Source organism: Ischnura elegans, chromosome 12 (genome assembly GCF_921293095.1).
Source record: "Ischnura elegans chromosome 12, ioIscEleg1.1, whole genome shotgun sequence".
Classification (NCBI taxonomy): domain Eukaryota; kingdom Metazoa; phylum Arthropoda; class Insecta; order Odonata; family Coenagrionidae; genus Ischnura; species Ischnura elegans.
This window is the reverse complement of record NC_060257.1, coordinates 9,249,758-9,269,572: the sequence shown is the minus strand read 5'-3', so window position 1 is coordinate 9,269,572 and position 19,815 is coordinate 9,249,758. Positions and strand designations below refer to the sequence as shown.

At 38.3% G+C, this 19,815-nt stretch overlaps 1 protein-coding gene across 1 annotated transcript in view; it reads left to right on the top strand.

The window, feature by feature from the left end:
• LOC124169296 (scavenger receptor class B member 1-like) overlaps positions 1–1,050 on the top strand; it is a 64,271-nt gene extending 63,221 nt beyond the window's left edge. Inside the window, exons 8-9 of the mRNA XM_046547866.1 lie at positions 281–409; positions 756–1,050. Of these exons, the coding sequence (XP_046403822.1) occupies positions 281–409; positions 756–995 (369 nt within the window). The 3' untranslated portion in view covers positions 996–1,050. The remainder of the gene's footprint in view (positions 1–280; positions 410–755) is intronic.
• The last annotated feature ends 18,765 nt before the right edge of the window (positions 1,051–19,815 follow it).

The following is a 19,815-nucleotide window of genomic DNA, read 5'->3' as shown; positions in this document are numbered from 1 at the left end:
AATATATATTCAAAAGTTGGCAATAAATGTTATTCAACTCATTTATAAAGAAGAGCAAAGTCCATTTTTAATGAAATACACATCGATATCAATATATTTTTGATGCTAATGTATAAAAAAAATGTGAATTTAGTAAAAATGGCTGGATTTTTCAGTAGGGCTTTAAAATTAGCGGCCAGAACTCAAAGTTTTAAAACAATTTTTGGCCCTCCCAGTTTGCGAAGGTCGTGTTTGCATGATAATGGTTCTAATGTTGTTGTTTATTTTCCTTCCTTTGAAGACGCTAGGCGTTCCACTGAGAGCCAAGTCCGCCTTCCAGATGAACGCCATGGTTCGTCCGTCGTGGGCAATTAAGGAACTAGCGCCTTTTCCTCAAAATTTGATCCTTCCCCTGCACTGGGCACAAGTGGTAAGCATTCCATGGCCTTAAAAGGTGACTTAGAAGATAGAGGTAGGCCTCAGGATAAAATCCGAAGATACTTCCGTAATTGAGAGGAATTTTCCATGTTGAAATAAACTCTTGCAATTTATTTAAGTATATCGGGACTAGCCACGGTGATAACTTTTACGGAGTCACCCGCAATGCACAAATTGTGCGAAAAATCGTGAAGTACTTCCAAGGATAGGCATACTTAGAGTAATTTAAAATTCATGATTCGGTAAATGCCTATAATATATTATGCAACATTGTTGATAAGAAAAAAATGGCCATTGAATTTTTGTTTATCAGACTTTTCCTTCTATTTATTCCTCAGACCTCTGATGAAATTCCGGATTACCTCATCAGAAACATAAGGTTTGCCACACAAACGTCTTTTCTAGTCGAAAAGTTATTGATATGCACACTATACATAGTCAGCTTCGTCCTCTTGGGAATCGTGTACGTTAAAATGAAAACTAGCCGGAAGGAACTGAAGAAGACGGAGCCTTCTACATGTGGGACCAAGATCATCACAACGGAGAAAGGGGGTGATCACAAACAAGAAAAAGTCTGATTTGTTTTCTTTTTGTTATTTTTTATTTTTTGTCAATAAAATAAATTCGTCCTTACACAGTTTTCTAAGTGAATTAATGCATAATATAATTTCTGATCCCTCAATCATTGATGCAAATTATTCATGATAGTGGTTCTCCTCTTTGATTTCCTTTCCAATCCTATTTTCAGGCATTGAATGGATTCCAAACCTATTCCGATAGGTACTTCATTTATTTCTTTTCAACGCCCCAATGTTCTTTCCAGGTATTGACTGAGTCCTGCAACTTAAAAATAGATACAAGAATAACTATACAAGACTAACGGGGAAGAATTTTATCTCCTCTCAACGTACACGAGGGTGTCCTAAAAATGAATTCACTTTCATCAGCCAATCAGAGCAGAAATTACTCCAATACAAAAAATTTTGTCGTCCAAATAATACTGCAAATGTACTTATGCGCAGTTGGCGGAGTTCATGAAAAAGAAGCGTCGAACATGGTTTAATATTCGGGAAACTTTTCGTGGATTGTGATCGATTTTTAAATGAACGAACGATTTTAGAGAAAACTAGGAACGCTTAGCGTCATAGGACATATTTTTCACACGCTCTTCATCCGTATTTGTTTTATCAAAAATGAAATTTATTCCTTGCATAATATACTGAGCTTGATTAATACAAATTGTTTTACTTAAATCAAGGAACATTAGAATAGAATTTTATTGTTCGAGGACTAGTGTCCTATGGAACAGGATTACAATTAAACCTTTTTTAGTTTTTGTGCTGCAAATGGACAATATACCAATTATTTGAATTTCATACCTTCGCATTACATGCCAATAGAAACATTCGTAGATATTCATAAAGGAGTATACATATGTTAACATAGACAAAATTCCAATTACATGACAGTGAAAACATGCTTAGGTATTCATACAAGATTATACACAAGGGAAAAAAATACAAAGTATAAATTATGCATCTCTTCTGAAGCTATATACACAAACATGTGTGAAATATATATATATATATATATACATACTCTGTGGCATCGGACGCTTCGAATCGAGCTCCCGAAAAAAGCGAGTTTTTGTGTGGTTTTTTTACCTCCCGACCTACTTACTACGTACTGTCGAGAGCGTAAAGTTTTCATCTTTCCATTGGTGTTAAAATCATTATCGTACGCCTCATAGTATAATTTATATTAGTGTTTTTGTGTTTCTGTCAACTCGACTTGCAGTCGCCGGCGGACTCGCCACCTGTCGCCCGGGCTTTGGCCCGGTCGGATGCGGCGGACGAAACATCGCGATCAGCTGATGTAGCCACATCTATCTACACTTCAACTCCAATCTCTAATACTACTCCTGCAATCATCTCTGCATGCAGCATGCCATCTACTCCACCTACTTCACCTAAGAAGACAGCGAAAGGTTCGCCAATACGCAAAATTAATCAACTTAATTGTCCTGATGATTCTTCTGACTCATTACCGCCAAGCACCGTCCTACGCCGGGAGCATGGAGCGCTCGTGGCTACAACGGCTGTACCGTTATCACCTGAAAATTTAAATACGGTAACTACATGTGCTAAAAGTGAAAATATTACTGAAGTTATTAGCAGTGAAAATGTGCTCAGTCCAATTTCGAGTGTTGGAGGGGTGGGGGGAGCCAATCCCCTTTCCACAGCTGGGAGTACGTCACTCCAAGTGACCTTGAAGCCGGCTTCGCGAAGCATTGGCTATGCCTCGCCAACCACTGCAACCCCACCCCTGCCGCCTACTGCCCCCACCTCCCTTGTCGACGCGTCGGACGAGCTCATCGCAAGACGGCCAACCGACCCGCCTGCCTCCTCTACCGCTCCCGCAACTCAACGACGCCGCAGCTACGCATCTGCCGCCAGGCCGTATGACCACTATGGCGGTCCGTCGGGCGCGCAGTTCTCAACAGCGGCGAAAACTGTCTTCGCCTTCCAGACAAAGAAGATCGTTCCCTCGGATTCCGGTCCGAATAAAAAGAAAGGAATTATTTTATCTGCTATACCTGATACTTCCATTCACACTTACGTACTAAAACTCGGGGAAAAACTTGGAGGGGGGCATAACATTACGCATGCGACCAGACTGGCTCATCAAAGAATTTGTATTTATTTAAAATCGGAGGAGCTGGTCGAACAGTTTATTGCAAATTATGGTGGATTGTCAATAAATAATACCTGGGTTGAGGCAAGGCGAATGGTAACCCGCACCGAGAAAATAACACTGAAAAAAGTTCCTCCTGAAGTAAGTGATGCTGATTTGGCTGATATTCTTAGCCAAGCAGTGCAGATTGTATCCCCTTTTTACTCCCTTACACTCGGCGTCAAAGATGACGGCTATAACCATATTGGTTCATGGAAAAGAACGGTATATGTAGTCAGGCGGGAAGGAATTGTTCTGCCTGATTCCTTCCTTGTCGAAATTGGAGATACACCGCACCGAATTTTCATTGAACATAATGACCACAGATGTAATACTTGCAATAAGCATGGTCATATTTCCAAAGATTGCCCACATTCCCTATTTTCACTGGCGGAAGCAGAAACCAACGAGGAGATTGATGCTACAGAGCGGCTAGAAATTCCCGCTCCACCCCCACCTCCTCCTGAACCACAATCCCTCTCCGTTTCGGGAATCGCACAGCTATCCACCATAAACCCTGACCCGGTGCCTTTGTCATTGCATGCAGAACCCTCAACCTCTAAAAATCTTCCTGGTCAAGAAAAGGAAAAAGATCCCCCTAGTATCACTGTTCGGTCACAATCACCTTCTCGTGACTTTATATCCGAGTCTCATGAGAGGGACTCTGATAGTCAATCTTTTTGCTCCCTTTCACTCCCTCTGAATGCTGAGGATCTTTATGATGATCCTGATATTGGCACAGCTTCTTTACTGGACAGGACGGGTAAGAGGAAGAATCCTGACGATCACCGAAGTACGAGGGAGGCCGGTGGATCGCCGCAGAGGAAGAAGGGGAGTAAAGTTAAAAATCCAGACTTTGAGGGTCTCAGACAGATTGAAGAGTTCTATTTTGAACATCCTGATTTCAGTTCAATACCCTATCCTCGATTAGAAAAATATTTATCCGGGGTAAAGCGGATGGATCCGCAAAGGAAGGCCAAAGAACTTCTCCTCGATGAGGAGGAACTGTTAAATACGTTAAAAGAAATAGTACAGGGGAAAATTGTGAAGGAACAAGCTTTAAAAAATAGACTTCACAGGCTTGTCAGTGCTTTGTCAATAGATAAGAGGTAACTACCCTTCATCGATTTTTACACACATTTATTTATTTATTTAATTTTTAACTATTTATTCATACATAGCACTAGGAATAGGAGAGGATGCATGAGATTACATTCATGACCTTGAATGTGCGTTCAGTACGGAGCCAATATAAGTGGGCTCAGTTGTCGTTGTTTATGAATAAGCATAATCCCGACATACTTCTCATACAAGAGGCAAACACTGACTTTCCCACAATGCCTTCATTGCCAAATTACACTTTTTACTTTAGCACACCTGTTATTCCTCATGTCGGTGTTGCCTTTGCGATTAAAAATAATATTGGAATATCCTCTCTTTCGACCAAGGTTATTTTCCCAGGTCATGCCCTGGGTTTATGTATGACCATAACGTATCCAGAACGTCATACGTTTTTGCTGGTGACTTATTATGGGCCTCATGATCAAGACCGTGCAGTAGAGCTGGTACATGAGGTGAATAGGTACATAGAGGCGGCCTATTCACAATCAAGAAACCATAACATTTGGGTTGTGGTAGGAGGAGATTTTAACTGTACCATGGCTCCTTCTATAGATAGATCATCTGGAATAGAGACACATGCTAGGTATGTCTCAAAATTGAGGCAGTTGATTAATCAACATCGACTCGTGGATGTTTGGCGAAGACTTAAACCTAATAAGCCTGGCTTCACCCATTTTTATCACCGAGGTGTACATACTGCATCAAGGTTGGATAGATTTTATATGACGGACACCAGAGTGCAGTCAGTGCATAAAATATGCATTGAATCTAGCTTTTCGGACCACAGAGCTGTGTCAATGCGCCTCATTATTTCAGATAGGAAGAAACATATTCCTTACTGGCGATTTGATAATGCTTTGCTTGAAAATGATAAATACTGCTCCTATGCAAAGCTTTTGATCAAATCAATAGCAGACACACAGGTCCATAAAAATCCATGCGTAGCTTGGGAGCTTCTCAAACAGGAGATAAAAGAGCATGCTGTTACTTACAAAAGAGGATTACGAATGAACTTATCCGCTGAGACCGAAGAAGGTTATTATACTCGTGAGGCTAAAGCCATTGTGGCAAGAGCCGGTTGGGAAAACATCATTACGAATGACACGCCCTCAGCGACACACCTAGCCAAATGGGCTTCTGGAACACAACCAAAGCCAATCCAGAAACTAAAGATTGATGGGCAGTGGGTTGAAGACCCAGAGATTTTGGCGGCTACCCTGCATACACATTTAAAAAATGTTTTTGGCTCAGAGTTAAATATCTCTGAAGACGTCTCAAGTCAAAATAATTTTTACTCTACTCTTGATGTGATCGAGGAAGATAACTCTTTCCACTTGGAAGCTACACTAGAACCCAATGAGCTATTTAACGCTCTCAGGAGTCTCAAGAAAAACAAATCCCCTGGAGTAGATGGCTTAACAACAGAGTTTTATTTAAAATTCTGGAGGGAATTAGAAAAACCCTTTCTCTCAATGTTGAATGCGAGCTTCGCACGTGGAAAATTGCCTCGATCTACATCTACAGCCTTACTTGTAATGATACCCAAGATAAAAAATGTTGAAACACTAAATGACCTAAGGCCTTTGTCAATCACAAATTGTGATTACAAAATCATTGCGAAATGTCTATCCAATAGGTTGTCTCAGGTAATTTCCACAATTATATCCGCCGAGCAATCCTATTGTGTGCCTGGCAGAACGATATTCGATGCAATTTCGACAACACGTGACATTATTCGATGCTATAACGAAAGTGGTGAACCTCTGGCTGTGCTATCCTTAGACCAGGAAAAGGCCTTTGATAAAGTCAATCATCAACATCTTTTTCGGGTATTTACCAAGAGTGGTTTTGGTTCTTCTTTTACTAATATGATACAGACCTTGTATACTGGTGCGGAATGCAAGGCCAGGGTGGCTAATTGCATAACTGCTCCTTTTCCATTTAAAGTAGGGATTCGACAGGGCTGTCCCTTGTCAGGTCAGCTCTACTCTCTAGCTTTTGAGCCTTTCATCAGAAAGCTGAAAACTCACTTGCAACCAATTGAAGTAGGGAATTTTATAAAATCCAGAATTGTATGTAGCGTCTATGCTGATGACATTAATATTTTCATCACAAGGGAATGCGATTTCAATAAGGTATTAAGCATATTTAAGGCCTTTTCAAAAATTTCGGGTGCTAAGCTAAATCTCAATAAATGTAACGGTCTCTGGGTTGGTCGATGGAAAACCCGGGTAGACTGTCCTCTAGGCGTTGCATGGTCGACTAGAGGTTCGAAATGCCTTGGTGTCTGGATTGATACTGACCCCATACGCGGAGATGCTAAAGTTGAGGAGGAAATAGCTACGAAGTTAAAAGAGACAATGAACAGATGGAAAGTGAGAACCGTTTCAATGTCCTTGAGAGGGAGAGTACTGGCTTGTAACCAGTTTATTGCTCCAAGAATATGGCATGTACTTCAGGTTTTTACCCCGGGATCAGCCATGGTGAGGAGACTACAATCCTTACTGGTTGACTTCGTGTGGAATGGCAGGAAGCACTGGCTTCGTGCAAATGTAGTGACTGCACCCATTAACGAGGGCGGCCTTGGGCTCGTAGACTTGACCACAAAAATAATGGCATTTAGATTCCTTACAGCACAACGTCTATTATTAGAAAAGGATATCAGCCCTTGGAGAGCTCTTGCGTTGCAAAGAATGGAAGCAACCTCGGGCACTGGAAATGCTTACGCTCTCCTCTCTGGAGCGAAAACAATCTACCTTAATCAAACAAGTGACAATTATTACTATTCCCTTTTAGAATCTTGGAAATCTTTTGATGTACAGCCCCTGATGCCAAGTAATGATAGAGGATCTGATCGACCTCGCTTGACTGGGTGGCCTCCCCCTGATTTAATGCCAACCTTCGTGTTTCACAGCAAGATACACAAATTATTTATGAAATTGCCTTTAGTCAAGCGAAAAGCGTACAAAGAAACATTATATATCAAAAGCTCTGAAACATGGCCTCTGAAATCGAAGGAAACTGATGAAAATGTGCAATGGTTAGGAATCAGAGGGTGGCCAACCCTTGGTTTAGACGCTGATGTGTCGTGGAGACTCTGCCATGGTGCGTGGGCGGGTGGTGTGTTCCTCCACCGGATTGGAATAATTCGGACATCAGCCTGTCCCTGGTGCCCTGGTCAAGAGGCTACAGCCTGGCATTTGACATTCCTATGTAGTAAAACGCGCTCGATGTGGAAGGCTGTCGTAAAATCAGTAAAATCACTGACTGAATTAGAGCAAATACCGCTACTTTTCTTATATTCAGGGTTACCAAGGCAGAAAAAATTTGATGCTAAGGGAGTTAGGCTAGCAAATTTCCTTGTATCTCTAGCCAAATCAGCAGTGTATCAAGATGTAACACTTTATTTTAGAGGAAAAGTAGATTTTGTGAACTATTTGCCTTCTGTAAAAAAGAAATTATTGAGAAGGTTAAAGTCCGAAGAAAGCTACCATCGGGCTAATGATTCCATTACAGAATATCTAGCCTTTTGGGGGTATAAGGATTACCTCATAAATTCAAGGACTGGAGAGCATAACAAAAATGCTCTATAATTTAGTTCATTTATAGTAAAAGAAGGAAAAAAAATCCTCTCTGAGATGCAATTTTGAGTAATTAGAAGCACATTATTACCTAACATGATTTGATGCTTGGAAACTAAAAATTCCCACACCTTGAGAGATAATAATAATAATAATAATAATAATAATAATAATAATATATACATACATATACATACATATACACTTATATATGCACACTTTCTTATTATTGTTCTTTGGACAAGAAACCAAATTATTTTTTATTCGGTGTGCACAAAAGGTAACACACATACAAGAGTATACCCATGTAAACATTAACAAAAAATAAATTATACACATCTTCAGAAAATGAATAGTTACAAATATACCAACATAATATATATACACTTATTATTATGCATTGGACAATGAACCAGATCGTTTTTCATTTAGGTTTGCACGGAAAGTTTGATATATGTGAGCTTCCCCTTAGGATAATTCCTGTTTGAGGATAACCGACTCTTCAAAAGTCGCTCTTTTAAGATATTAGCTACATAAAACGAAGTACATAACACACTGCAACTTTGCTGAATCACAAAATCAACAAAAAATACTTAATTTTCTTGATTTCATGTGACCAATCTATTACACTTTGAGGAAACATCTCTCTTTGTTTAACAAGATGTGTGATGAGGCAAGAAAGTAAATTTAAAATCTAAACATTATTAAATCAGGAAAAAAAAACATTTGCTGGAACACAAAAAACTCGATACAATACTCGATTTAGTAAGCTCGAATGTTGAATCGTTGAAGAAGACATCACGGAAACAAAAATAGCATGGATATAATGCGGAACTATAAAGAAGACAACAGAAAAGACATGAGTTGCGGCAAAAAAATAACACAATTTTTATACCATGTTGTCAGCACATTGCTTTTATTTCTGCCGAAGGATGTTAGAGAGAGATGACTACGTGTTAATATTTTCATATAAACGCCCAAAAGCTGCGAATCTAATTATTCATTCTGTGCTTAGTCTAAATTCTTAACTAATGTTTTCAATAATACAGCTGCCGTCAAAATGAAATGCCGCTGTAATCAAACCATTTTTACCTTTGTCTTTTAGAAACATAGTATCATAATATGCATATAATTTCAAAGATAGCATATTTTTATATGTGTGCACAATTTTGCGTAGTAATTAAGGATGACTTCGATTTCGGATTATTTTTTTATAAGCTCACGAAATTGGTCCTGCTAATTCTTTGTTGAGTGATTAACAAAACTTTATTTCTATTGTTTTATAAAATCCCGCCTCCTACAACAGAATGTTAGCAGCTTAGGCTTGGAAGCGCTGCCTAGAGAATAAGGAAAATTACTGTCTGTAAATCAGCATATACAGGGCTATGTAACATAGGACTACTTGAGACTCGTAGAAAGTCAAACAACGTTCGACGTGAGCAATATTTTCAAACACTGATTTCTTTCCGGATTTCTCAATGGTTGGTGAGCGACAGTACCGGGGAGGAGTATCTGCCGTTGCGATTTAAAAAAATAAAAGAATAAGGAAGGAGGTTTTGACGCAAATAAAAGGTCAAGGCTCTGTTTGGCGAAAATACATGGGCAGCTGATAAGTCGATCGCTACGGTATAAATCAAGAATCGGAAGCATATGTTTTTCTCTTCAAAACTTCCTCTGACAATGACAGATATTAAAATACACGTCGCAGTTTCAGCCAAACGATCTGTTCCATCCGGAATTATGCTGATTTGTACGACCCAAATGAAGGAACTATCACAGCCAGTTCTTTTTTGTACGACTGAGAAAGAAACCGATAGATTTAACTTGGAATTCCCGTACTTCTTTTGATAAACTCGTTTTTTGGGAGCGCTCACGAAGGTAATGAGGATTTGAACAATTGCTACACTTTACACTGAAAAACACTCGACTTTCTTTGGGCACAAGGCAATATCTGGGTATCTTTTATAAGGTTGAGGTTATTTTTGCTTAAATAATCAATAAAGTGTACATAGATTATAGGTTATTAAAAGATAAATGGGCAATATGCATAAAAGCTGCATCAGATGGAGCATGTTTCTTTATGGTAGCGAGGCTTGGACTTTGGCAACTGAAGAGAAGTCAAGAGTGGAAGCATTCGGAATGTGGTGCTACCGAAGAATTATGAATAGAGATACGTGAAAATCGCAATTTCATTTTTATTTTATCGCACTTTCAATAACAGTTTATCGCATTTTGTAGCGTCTATTTTTTATTTTCTTAATGAGTTAGATGACGATAAAATGTAATGAAACACAGCTATAGGACAAAATACAGAATATTTTGAATAACTATGTTGTAGAACAATAATAAATTAAAGAATAAGACGCATGAGGTGTAGCTTTCCCGCGCCCACTTGTAATTCGCGGCCGCGTAAGAGTCCCAGCTAACTAGCAGCTGGCCAGTCGCCCACATGCTTTAAGAGGTGAGTGTCAGCGGAGCATTTAAACTGCGCTTGGCACAAAATGTACGAATTTTGCCGTCGAGAAGGCAAATTTGCGTAAAAATATCATAAAAGTCCATAAAAATCATCGCATCTATGTCGCATTTATTTGCGCACATCCCATCTATATCGCATTTCCGATCTTCACGCATCTCTAATTATGAAGATAAAATGGATCGACCGAGTAAGTAATGAGGAAATGATAAGAAGAGTGGGAGAAAAGAATTATTCTAAAACCCTAAGGAGAAGAAGAGATAACTTCGTTGGCCACATTCTGTGACATGATGGCTAGATGAAAACAATCGTAGAAGGTCAGGTGGAGAGGAAAAAGGGCAAGGGACGGCCCCGAATGAGATACGAAGGAACCGCATGCTGCTGAGGCTAAAACCTTTTAGAGTTTGAGTGACCACATAGGCAAGGTAAGGTACGTACTTTAGATATATGCTTTTTTTCTGGAGGATAGTTTATTAGTAAATCTACATTTTTGACTAACAAACAATAAAGATATTGAAATTATGAGCAGCAAACCATTTTTAAGAATTCCATTTTTTATAAACGAGATATTATAAATTTCAATATAAAGTGTTTATTTAATTTTTTGAGAGCAGCTTTCAAACAAAAGCGTTGAACTGGCGCTAGATGGTTCAAAAATGTGGAAAAATAATAAAGAATAATTAGAGTTGGACCTAGGAAACCAAAACGAAAATTTCATGTGTTCGTAAGTCTTAGGCATAAAAATATAAATCTCACATAAAGTAAAAAATATACGGCTCAAATTTTTCGTTAATTGTGATAAGAATCATTGGTAAAGATATTGCCCATGAGTTTTGTCTTAATGAAACACTGAAGCGTTAAAATAAACTAGCGTTTTATAAAGTTTTTAATTGAAAATAAATAAAATTTATTCATTTTCCTGGGTCTATACTCCTTAAAAACAAGAAAATATATATTTTATTGTACTTAATGGGTAAAATATATATTATATTGACCAACATAAATATAAAAATCAACAATATTTCACAAATAGAGTGAATAATTAAATATTAATTGATACAATTTCCACAATTAAAATACTATGCGCAAATCTTTAGTAAATCATTTTACAAAATTCATCTGCATGCTTTATTCAAAGCTAACAGTAGAAGAACTGCTCGAAAATAATATTATAAAATATGTAAACAAAACTAATACAAGTAATTACTACCATATGCAATATTATAACAGCATTTAGTGGTCAAGCATGATAAATACGATTTTAAAAATCAATGGCAATTATATGGCAAAGATTCTAATTGTATAATATTGCCAAATACTTTACTATGCAAATACTTTATTTTAACGCATTAATGTAACAGTTTAACAAAAATCATTTGCAATAATAGTAATAATGATTCTTATTATTTTTTATCAAATACGTTTCTGGCAGTGCAGTTGTATACGAGTTCATATCGGTGATTGAAGCTATCAAAAACTATGGAGGTCACGATGGACTTTGACTTAAAAGTTATAAAAATAGGGCCTTAGCAAACGATTTTCATGGTACGTACGTATTAAAATTAATGGCCTGTGTTCCGCTTGGGCCGCCTTCAGCCAAGCGGGATCTAGATGCGTGTTTTCGGTGCGATGGACACGTGACACTTACTTTCCTCGAAAACGACGAAACTTATTAGGATGAGGAAAAACCATCTTGGCGGAAAAGAATCGTTAGTAGCGCACAAGGCCAATGACGTCACGAGATGATTGTTTCTATCGTGGTGCGAGACGGATTCTTTCGCAATATAGGCGGCGAAATTCTCACGCGCCGCGTATGCTTAGAGTTCTAACAGACTCAAAACATGTTTTCATCGTAAGTTCAGTGGTGGGCAGGCGATTTTCTTTAGGGCACGGGGTCCCACAAGACGCAGAAGAAAAAAAAACAGGCAAGATTTTTATTACGGTCCCGTTTCATTGTGCTCGTTTTGTTTTGCGTAATCAGTTTCGGAGCCGAATGTAGAGGGCACTCGAAAAGCTTTTCTTTCGCACGTAAATTCAGGTATCAAAAGTTTTATACCACTAGTAAAATAGAAAAAAGGTAGCGAACGGAGATTTTAGGACGTGAAAGTCAGAAAATCATTTAGTCGACAAAGAGCATTCCGTCAAAGCTGAAAATAATAATACTAATTTATTCCCTATTCATAGCGAGTTATTAATAAAAAATATAAAATTTCTAAAGGAAACTGTCGTTATAATATTTGTACCTTGTTAATATTTATATAATGATAACTTTTATATTAAAATGAAGAGCATATTTCGAACAGTAATTGTTGCATGTAGTTTTTAATCCCAAATGTGAGAAGACCGTTTGCCTGTCAGAAGCTTGTGCCCCCCCCCCTCCCCCAGAAAAAAACCTGGATCCGTCCTGGCTTACGTTCACACGATGAATGCCAATAATTGAAGGATGGCAGACTCCGTACCGTCCGTACTTCGAAGTGATAGGTACCTTTCCTCGTCGGCCGCGATACGGCACCACCAGTCCATTAGAGGCTACTAAGAGACGAATTCTATGCGAACTTGCGGAGTTAGTAATATTTTCGTGATATTAGTCAACCACATCAACAGAGTCAGTCACTGCTTGCTATGTGAAAGGAGCCGTACAATCTCTGAGCGTCACACACGATTTTCGGAGGAAAACAAATCAAAAGTTTTTATGGCACACTGATTTTAAGTGAACACAGAATGAGATTACTATTTAACAAAACTCGCAAAGGAGTCGATTGTTATCGCTGGATCTCATTCAGTGCAAACCATAAAGTATACCAATTTGTTAATGTGTTAAATGTAATGCAATGTACAAAGGTAATGTGTTAAAAAGTTATTATTTGTATTTTTTACTATTTTTTCATTTTTTGATTTGAAGTTCAACGAGTGACCACCGAGGGTCACGAGTATCGTCTCACTTCCAAGGAAACGGTTCATTACCGACGTACAATTGTTATCACATCGAGGAACGAATGAACCATTGAACGGTTCATTTCAAGGTTCGACAGCTGCCCCTACTGTAGCCATTTTTGTTCGGAATTACGCTTTTTTCTTTCTCTTGACTTCCATGTTTAGCGTTTATTAGTGGGGTGTGGGTCTTGAATAATTTAAATTCAATAATTTCGGAATATGTATATACCTTCATCAGGGCTATGAATGAGCATGAGTAAATAAATGTAATACATTAAAGCATAAAAGGTTGTAATAATGTGATTTAAATTAATAAAAGAAAAAGTAAAAAATAATCAGTGGTAAATTAATTAAAAAGATGACGTAAGAATGTTTAAATTACTCTTTTGCAACGGATTGGATTTGTTTAATGATATTAACTAAGCTAAGACAGTTTATGGTTACATTCCAAATTTGATTAATAAAATAATGAAAAAATTGTTTAAATTTTCTGCCTGATCTTTCAATACAACTGTTTTGTTTTTGGAAATATATGTCATTTCTTTGTATAGGTAATTCTTTAAAACTACTTTTAGTATCTAAGATTTCGGTAGGTATTTCCCAAGTCAAAAGCGTGGCTATTGCTTATTTTTTTATTCGGAATCGATGAATAACCTTGATGACGATGCGCTAAGCGAGCATCGAAACGTCGGCAATGAAAAGCATGACGAGGAGGAGAACTCGAGAAAAATTTCCTGCAAAATAGGCATATAATTTCATAAAAGATACAGTGTCCGGTGTGATACGGTGGAAATCTTTGATATTCAGATTATTAAAACCACTTGTCTGTTTCCACACACTTTTATTTACACCGACCATGGCTTCGGCAACTTATGCCATTATCAAGGCACAATAACTTGATAATGGCACAAGTTGCCGAAATATAATATAATTTCATGTCTAAAAAAACATTATATAGTACAACTTGCCACCTTCCTAATTGTCTTCGAGCTCACTACCACAAGACTTCACGGTCCAAAGAATGTTTTTTTCTCCACTAAAAACGATTCCCGACTCCCATCAAAATGCGAAGAAATTACGACGCGAACACACGTTCGCCCTTGGCTGGAAATGTCGTTTAAAAGACCCAATTGGTGGAAGCATCCAACGCTCAATTAATTTTTTTCTTTCAACCGACAAATTCGTCAACGCCACGGTCGTGCTACGCTTTACGCTCACTGTTCTTGGAATGCGCAGCTCGTGATATATTTTTTTTCTCGAGGTCTAAAAGAGTCTTTCCGATTCTTGGCTAGGATATTTAGGGGGAAAGAGTTTTTTTTTAACTTCCGTAGATGGAACGATAACGGCGGTTTCTTCAAGGAATCCTGTCGGACGTGAGGGGAACAAAGAGGGAAAAACACAGAAACGGCCTCGAAACTACGAGTCGAAATGTGGCGGAAAAGATGATTATTTTTGGTTTCCAATTTTTTTCCGCACGGATGCTTAAGAATGCAGATCTTCAATGCCAACCAGGTGTACGTTTCTCCATTTTACAAGAGCTGGAATTATCTTTAGCGAACTGCACTAGGTAAAATGAATCTCTTCGAAAACTTTGCTTCATCGTGCTGCCACTATAATGAGAGACTAGAGACTATTTTAATACCAATTTTTTAATCAATGAATTCTCTTTAAAATCCCTGTTTCAGGTAACCTAGAATTGCGCTTTCAAATGGATTTACAAATTATAGAAACACCAATAAAATTAAAACCAATTCATTTCTCTTTTTAAATAATAATGCACAATTTTCGACTCCAAAAAGCTTCGATAGATCGATGAAAAATTCTTAAACAAGGTTACTGAACTATTTTCAAAGTATTTATCACTCCATTTCATTTGACACAGTCGAGGGAGGTTTTTTCTCAACCTCGGATAGCTCAGCCAAAACACCATACAAGCGAGAGGCGGGTACTGCCCGGATAGGGCAACTGGCGTCCTACGCACTACACGCTTAAGTCATTTCTGACCGTTAGTTGTTGGTTTAAGGTTAGTAGCAGTCTCATTAACTACACTGCCTCAATTGATTCTCCCGCCAAGTGTGCACTGCGGAGAGACAGCCAGAAAACTTGTCGAATGGCTTCAGCATTGACATGTCCTTTGCCCATGACCTTTATGCCCATAAAAGAGAATTTTTCTATAATGCAATGTGGCTAGAGTGTGAAACATTATGTCCATTCCAATTCAAAACAAAAGAGGAGACATGCTGACTTCTGGAAGTGTTCTAAGCCATGACAACACCCGTCATCTCAACGCTGATGCAGCACAACTGCTCCTTGAGCAATTTATATGGGACATTTTCGATCACCCACCTTGCAATGCCGACATTGTGCCGTTGAACTTCCATATTTACGCTGAAATGAAGATGTGATTAGATGTCAAGCGTTTTCAAAGGGCGATGAGCTTCAGGACAAAGGTATAATTCATTGTAAGTCATTGGCGGCAACATTCCATGAAGAAGGTATAGTAAACCTTGTCCACAGGCACGACCAATTCCTCAATCGCCGAAGCGGTTATGTCGAAAGGATACCACAAGTGTGCTCAAAATTTACCAATGAAATTATTTTTAATCAATCGCTTTGTCTTCTGTTAATGACCCATCGAAGTTTGAAAAAAACGATCCTCGTAATTTTGATGATAAAATGTTTTATGTTTGCTGCATGTATGGCGGCAATTGGATTGACAGTCTTTGGACGGTATATTCTAGAGTCCTTCATTCATTTACACTGTAGTCTTTCGGTAAAATTATTTTTATGAATGTCTTAACTCTATTGTTGATATATTTATAACAATTATTTAAAAAAAATGCTACAAGCGAGCATGAGTTAGGGTGGCAATATGCAGCACTAAAATATATAAAGAATTAAACACAAAATATGGAATGCTAACTAGAAAAAGGCACTCAGGATTCAATTTTTTCAGCAATGTCATAATAATCTGCGAATTTATTGGGAATTAATGGATCCTTGCGCTGGGGCCATTATCGAGAACTTATTAATAAAATGCGTCCAAATTGGCAAGAGCAATCAAGTTTCCAGGAGACGGACTCGTACTTCCTCTACATCAGAAGTTCCCAGACCGCTTGAAGACTTGTCAGGACCAGATCAGCCCTCCACACAATTATCCTATAAGTATATCATTCCACATCTATGAATTTCATCTCTTTCGCTACCTTTACCTGTTCCAAATTTTTTTCCGAGATCTTCATGTAAGCACGAGACCAGTTAAAAATAAGTCTATAAGTAACTAAAACACATTATTTATTTATGAATTACTTTAGCTAATTCTATGTTGCTTATTTTAGAAACCAATCTTGATTTTTGGAAGAGTTGAAAATCCACTCGTAAAACATGCTCATTTATAGCTAAAATGTAATCGGAGAACACACCTGTCTCATATCAATTGATTGGGGTTCAATGTGCCAATCAAGGCAAAGTACCCGAAGAAACTTGATGTTACCAGTGACTTAAGTTGGGCCCTCACTAAAACACAACCAAGAGCAGGTAAACTAGTGACGAAAATGCAAGCCCACCCATCTCACTAACGTATGTTCTATTTGTCGATGCTTTTCTCCTAACGGTATATCTTCAAATTGAAACTTATAAATTTGTATTCATCATCATCACTGGTCAACAATCCTAAGATTGGTTTGACGCAGCTCTCCACTCAGTTCTCCTATCAGCTAATCTTTTCACACCTACGTATTTCTTCTCTTTCACACCTTTCTTTACCTGTTTCATATATTTCATTCGAGGTCTTCATTTTCCGTTCTTGCCATTTACTTGTCCTTCAACGATTGTCTTTATCAGACATCATGTCTCAAGATACGGCATAAAAGGCTGTTTCGTCTTTTTATCAAGTTTTTCATGAGTTTTACCCTCTCTCCTACTCTTCTTAGGACTTCCTCATTACTAACTCGGTAGATCCATAATATTCTCATCAGTCATCTGTAGCACCACATTTTGAAGGCCTCTATCTTCTATTTCTCCGCTGCTTTCACTTCCGTAGCATACGACACAAAGATATGTTATGATAAACTGTTTCCTTAATTCTAAGCTGTATTGTGTGATAGTGAGTATAAATGTCTTGTTTTTGATATAATATTTGTTTTTTTTTTTAACATGCCCACAAAATTTATTATGAAGAGATGCAACGTAGGTTTACTGGAGGGGCTGTAGTAAAAAAAAGTTCAAGAACCCCTCCTTCAAAACCGCACCCCATAGTCCCCATGTTATCAGGTATATACTAGCTACATAGCATCACCGCGCTCACTTATTTTTTAAACTCGCTGGTCTTGATCCCTCACGCTATACACATGACCCAGTGGCCTTTTAAGACTTTCCAAGGGGCAACCCGAACCCTCAAAAGACAGATTACGCGACGGACGGGAGGAACTTCAAGGAGAAACACGACCGTCACAGTGGAGCTGGTTGAATCCGGTGAGAACCACATGCCTAAATCGGTAAGGTCAGGTGAAACAGCTGCGAAAGGTTTTTTTATTAACCCGCTTTGTTGTTTGTCGTCTTGTACAGGTAAAACCTCAAGAGGGGCCACCGATATTGCGTGTTTTGTAAGAAGTAATTCATTCCAATGGGGAACTTGCATGAATTTTTTTTATTTCACAGGCGGACAGAAAATTATTTTCTGAATACAACAAAGAAAACCGCATGTAAATCTGAGTTTTCCTTCGCGAGATATTTAATGATAAATATAACGAATTTTAAAGCGCGGGAAAAACTCCCTCACCCCCCAAGCCACTGCCGACGAAGCCTCGATGACGTCAAAGGTGCCTAAACATCACGCGAAGCTATTGTTGTGATTGTTTGTAATAGTTGCCAGCAGCTGTGAGAGCTTCGTTTGTTAGACGTGTTGATTATTTTATATTTAAAGATAAATATCCGACGATAGAGGCTTGGAAGCCCTCATATTTTGCATTATTTATAATATTAATGTCTGAGTAAGGGCATAAAATATAAAACTGGAGCAGTTAAACCAAAAATTTTATAATACCTAAATAACATCGTTGTAGGAGTCTGAGCCACGGCCATTGGAAGGGGGATACGTTAATTGTAAGTTGATGTTATCGACGGCATATCATTCATTAAAGTATGTAATTAGAACGATGTTGATGTTGACTAATGTCCGCTTAGCTTTTATATACAATAACTTCATCCGTTTATTCGTAGGTACCGGAGAATCGTTTAGGACTGTCTGTGCTTGTATTATGGGGTGAATTCCAGTCAATGCAACTTTTGCTCGCTGATTGGAGACATCTAGGAACATTTTTGCGCCAAAATAGTGTTATTTTCAACGTGACATCTCCCGTTAAGCTACTACTAATAATCACAGTGCCAGTGGTTGTAATGCACAAAGTTTGACAAGGTTGAAAAATATCGGCCAAGAGTTATCAGTGTTCCATCGTGATTGAATTGTAAAAAGTGCTATTACGCTATCGATAAATGTCTAACAGTACCTAGTGTAAAAATTGTCAGTGGCGTGCTAATCTCCGTTGTTCACCGTAGATATGACATTTCACGATCACGCTATTGAAATAAAAACTGTGAGTGAAGTTTGTTATTGCATTATTTCAACGAATAGTAGTGAGAAAAGTCACTTGTGTGGGCTAATTTAAGGGTTTAAATCAGTGAATAAATAGTTGTTTTCATCATAACGAGTTCTGTTATTGTAAGTTATGTACGTGATGAATATAAGAATGTGACAGTGACATCCAGTTTTCGATATGAGTATTTGCCTATTTCCCACTATATTTTTATGGTATATGCTAGTATATTGTTTATGGATTTACCTACATTATTGAAATAGGTTATAGCTTGTGTGTGTTGGCAGCGGAACCGATTCGCGATCTCACATGTGGATTGTGTGCAGACTGCTTTGCTGTGAATTCGTACCGTAGGACGGATAGGACTACCTTCTCCGTTAATTCGGTGTTGCCAAATTCAACAGCACAGCTTACTCTAATGTCAACAGAACAGCTACGGATCGTTATCCTCCAGTATTAAAAGTTTATTTTACAACTCGATTTGCCGCCGACGTATAGCAATAATTTGTCTTAACAAATTCCATGAGGGTCGTGGCATCAATTTTTGGTGTCCTAAAAAAAGGCTGGTTCCTAACACCCCATGCCACACGCCTTTTAGGCGGCTTGCGGGGTATTATGTAGACGCAGATGAATTTCAGGTGTACTATTCGAACGAGTGGCAACGTTATCATCCATTTTTCTGATAACCAAAACACACGAAGTGAAACGCTTGTACTTCATCATCCCGATGCCGCATTATTAATATCCCAAGTAATAATCTAGGCACAATAGCAATAGGAAAACTTGCCCAAGAATAACAGAACAAAATAAAGTGACGATGAGCGGCTAAATACTCCCTCAAAACAAATTTTACACCATGCGCTCAGCGTATTTCCCTACTCCCTACGGTTGTTTAGGCACCTATGACGTCACGCCTAGCCTCGGCAACGCTCGGGTGTCTTCGCGCAGTGGTCGGCTCAGA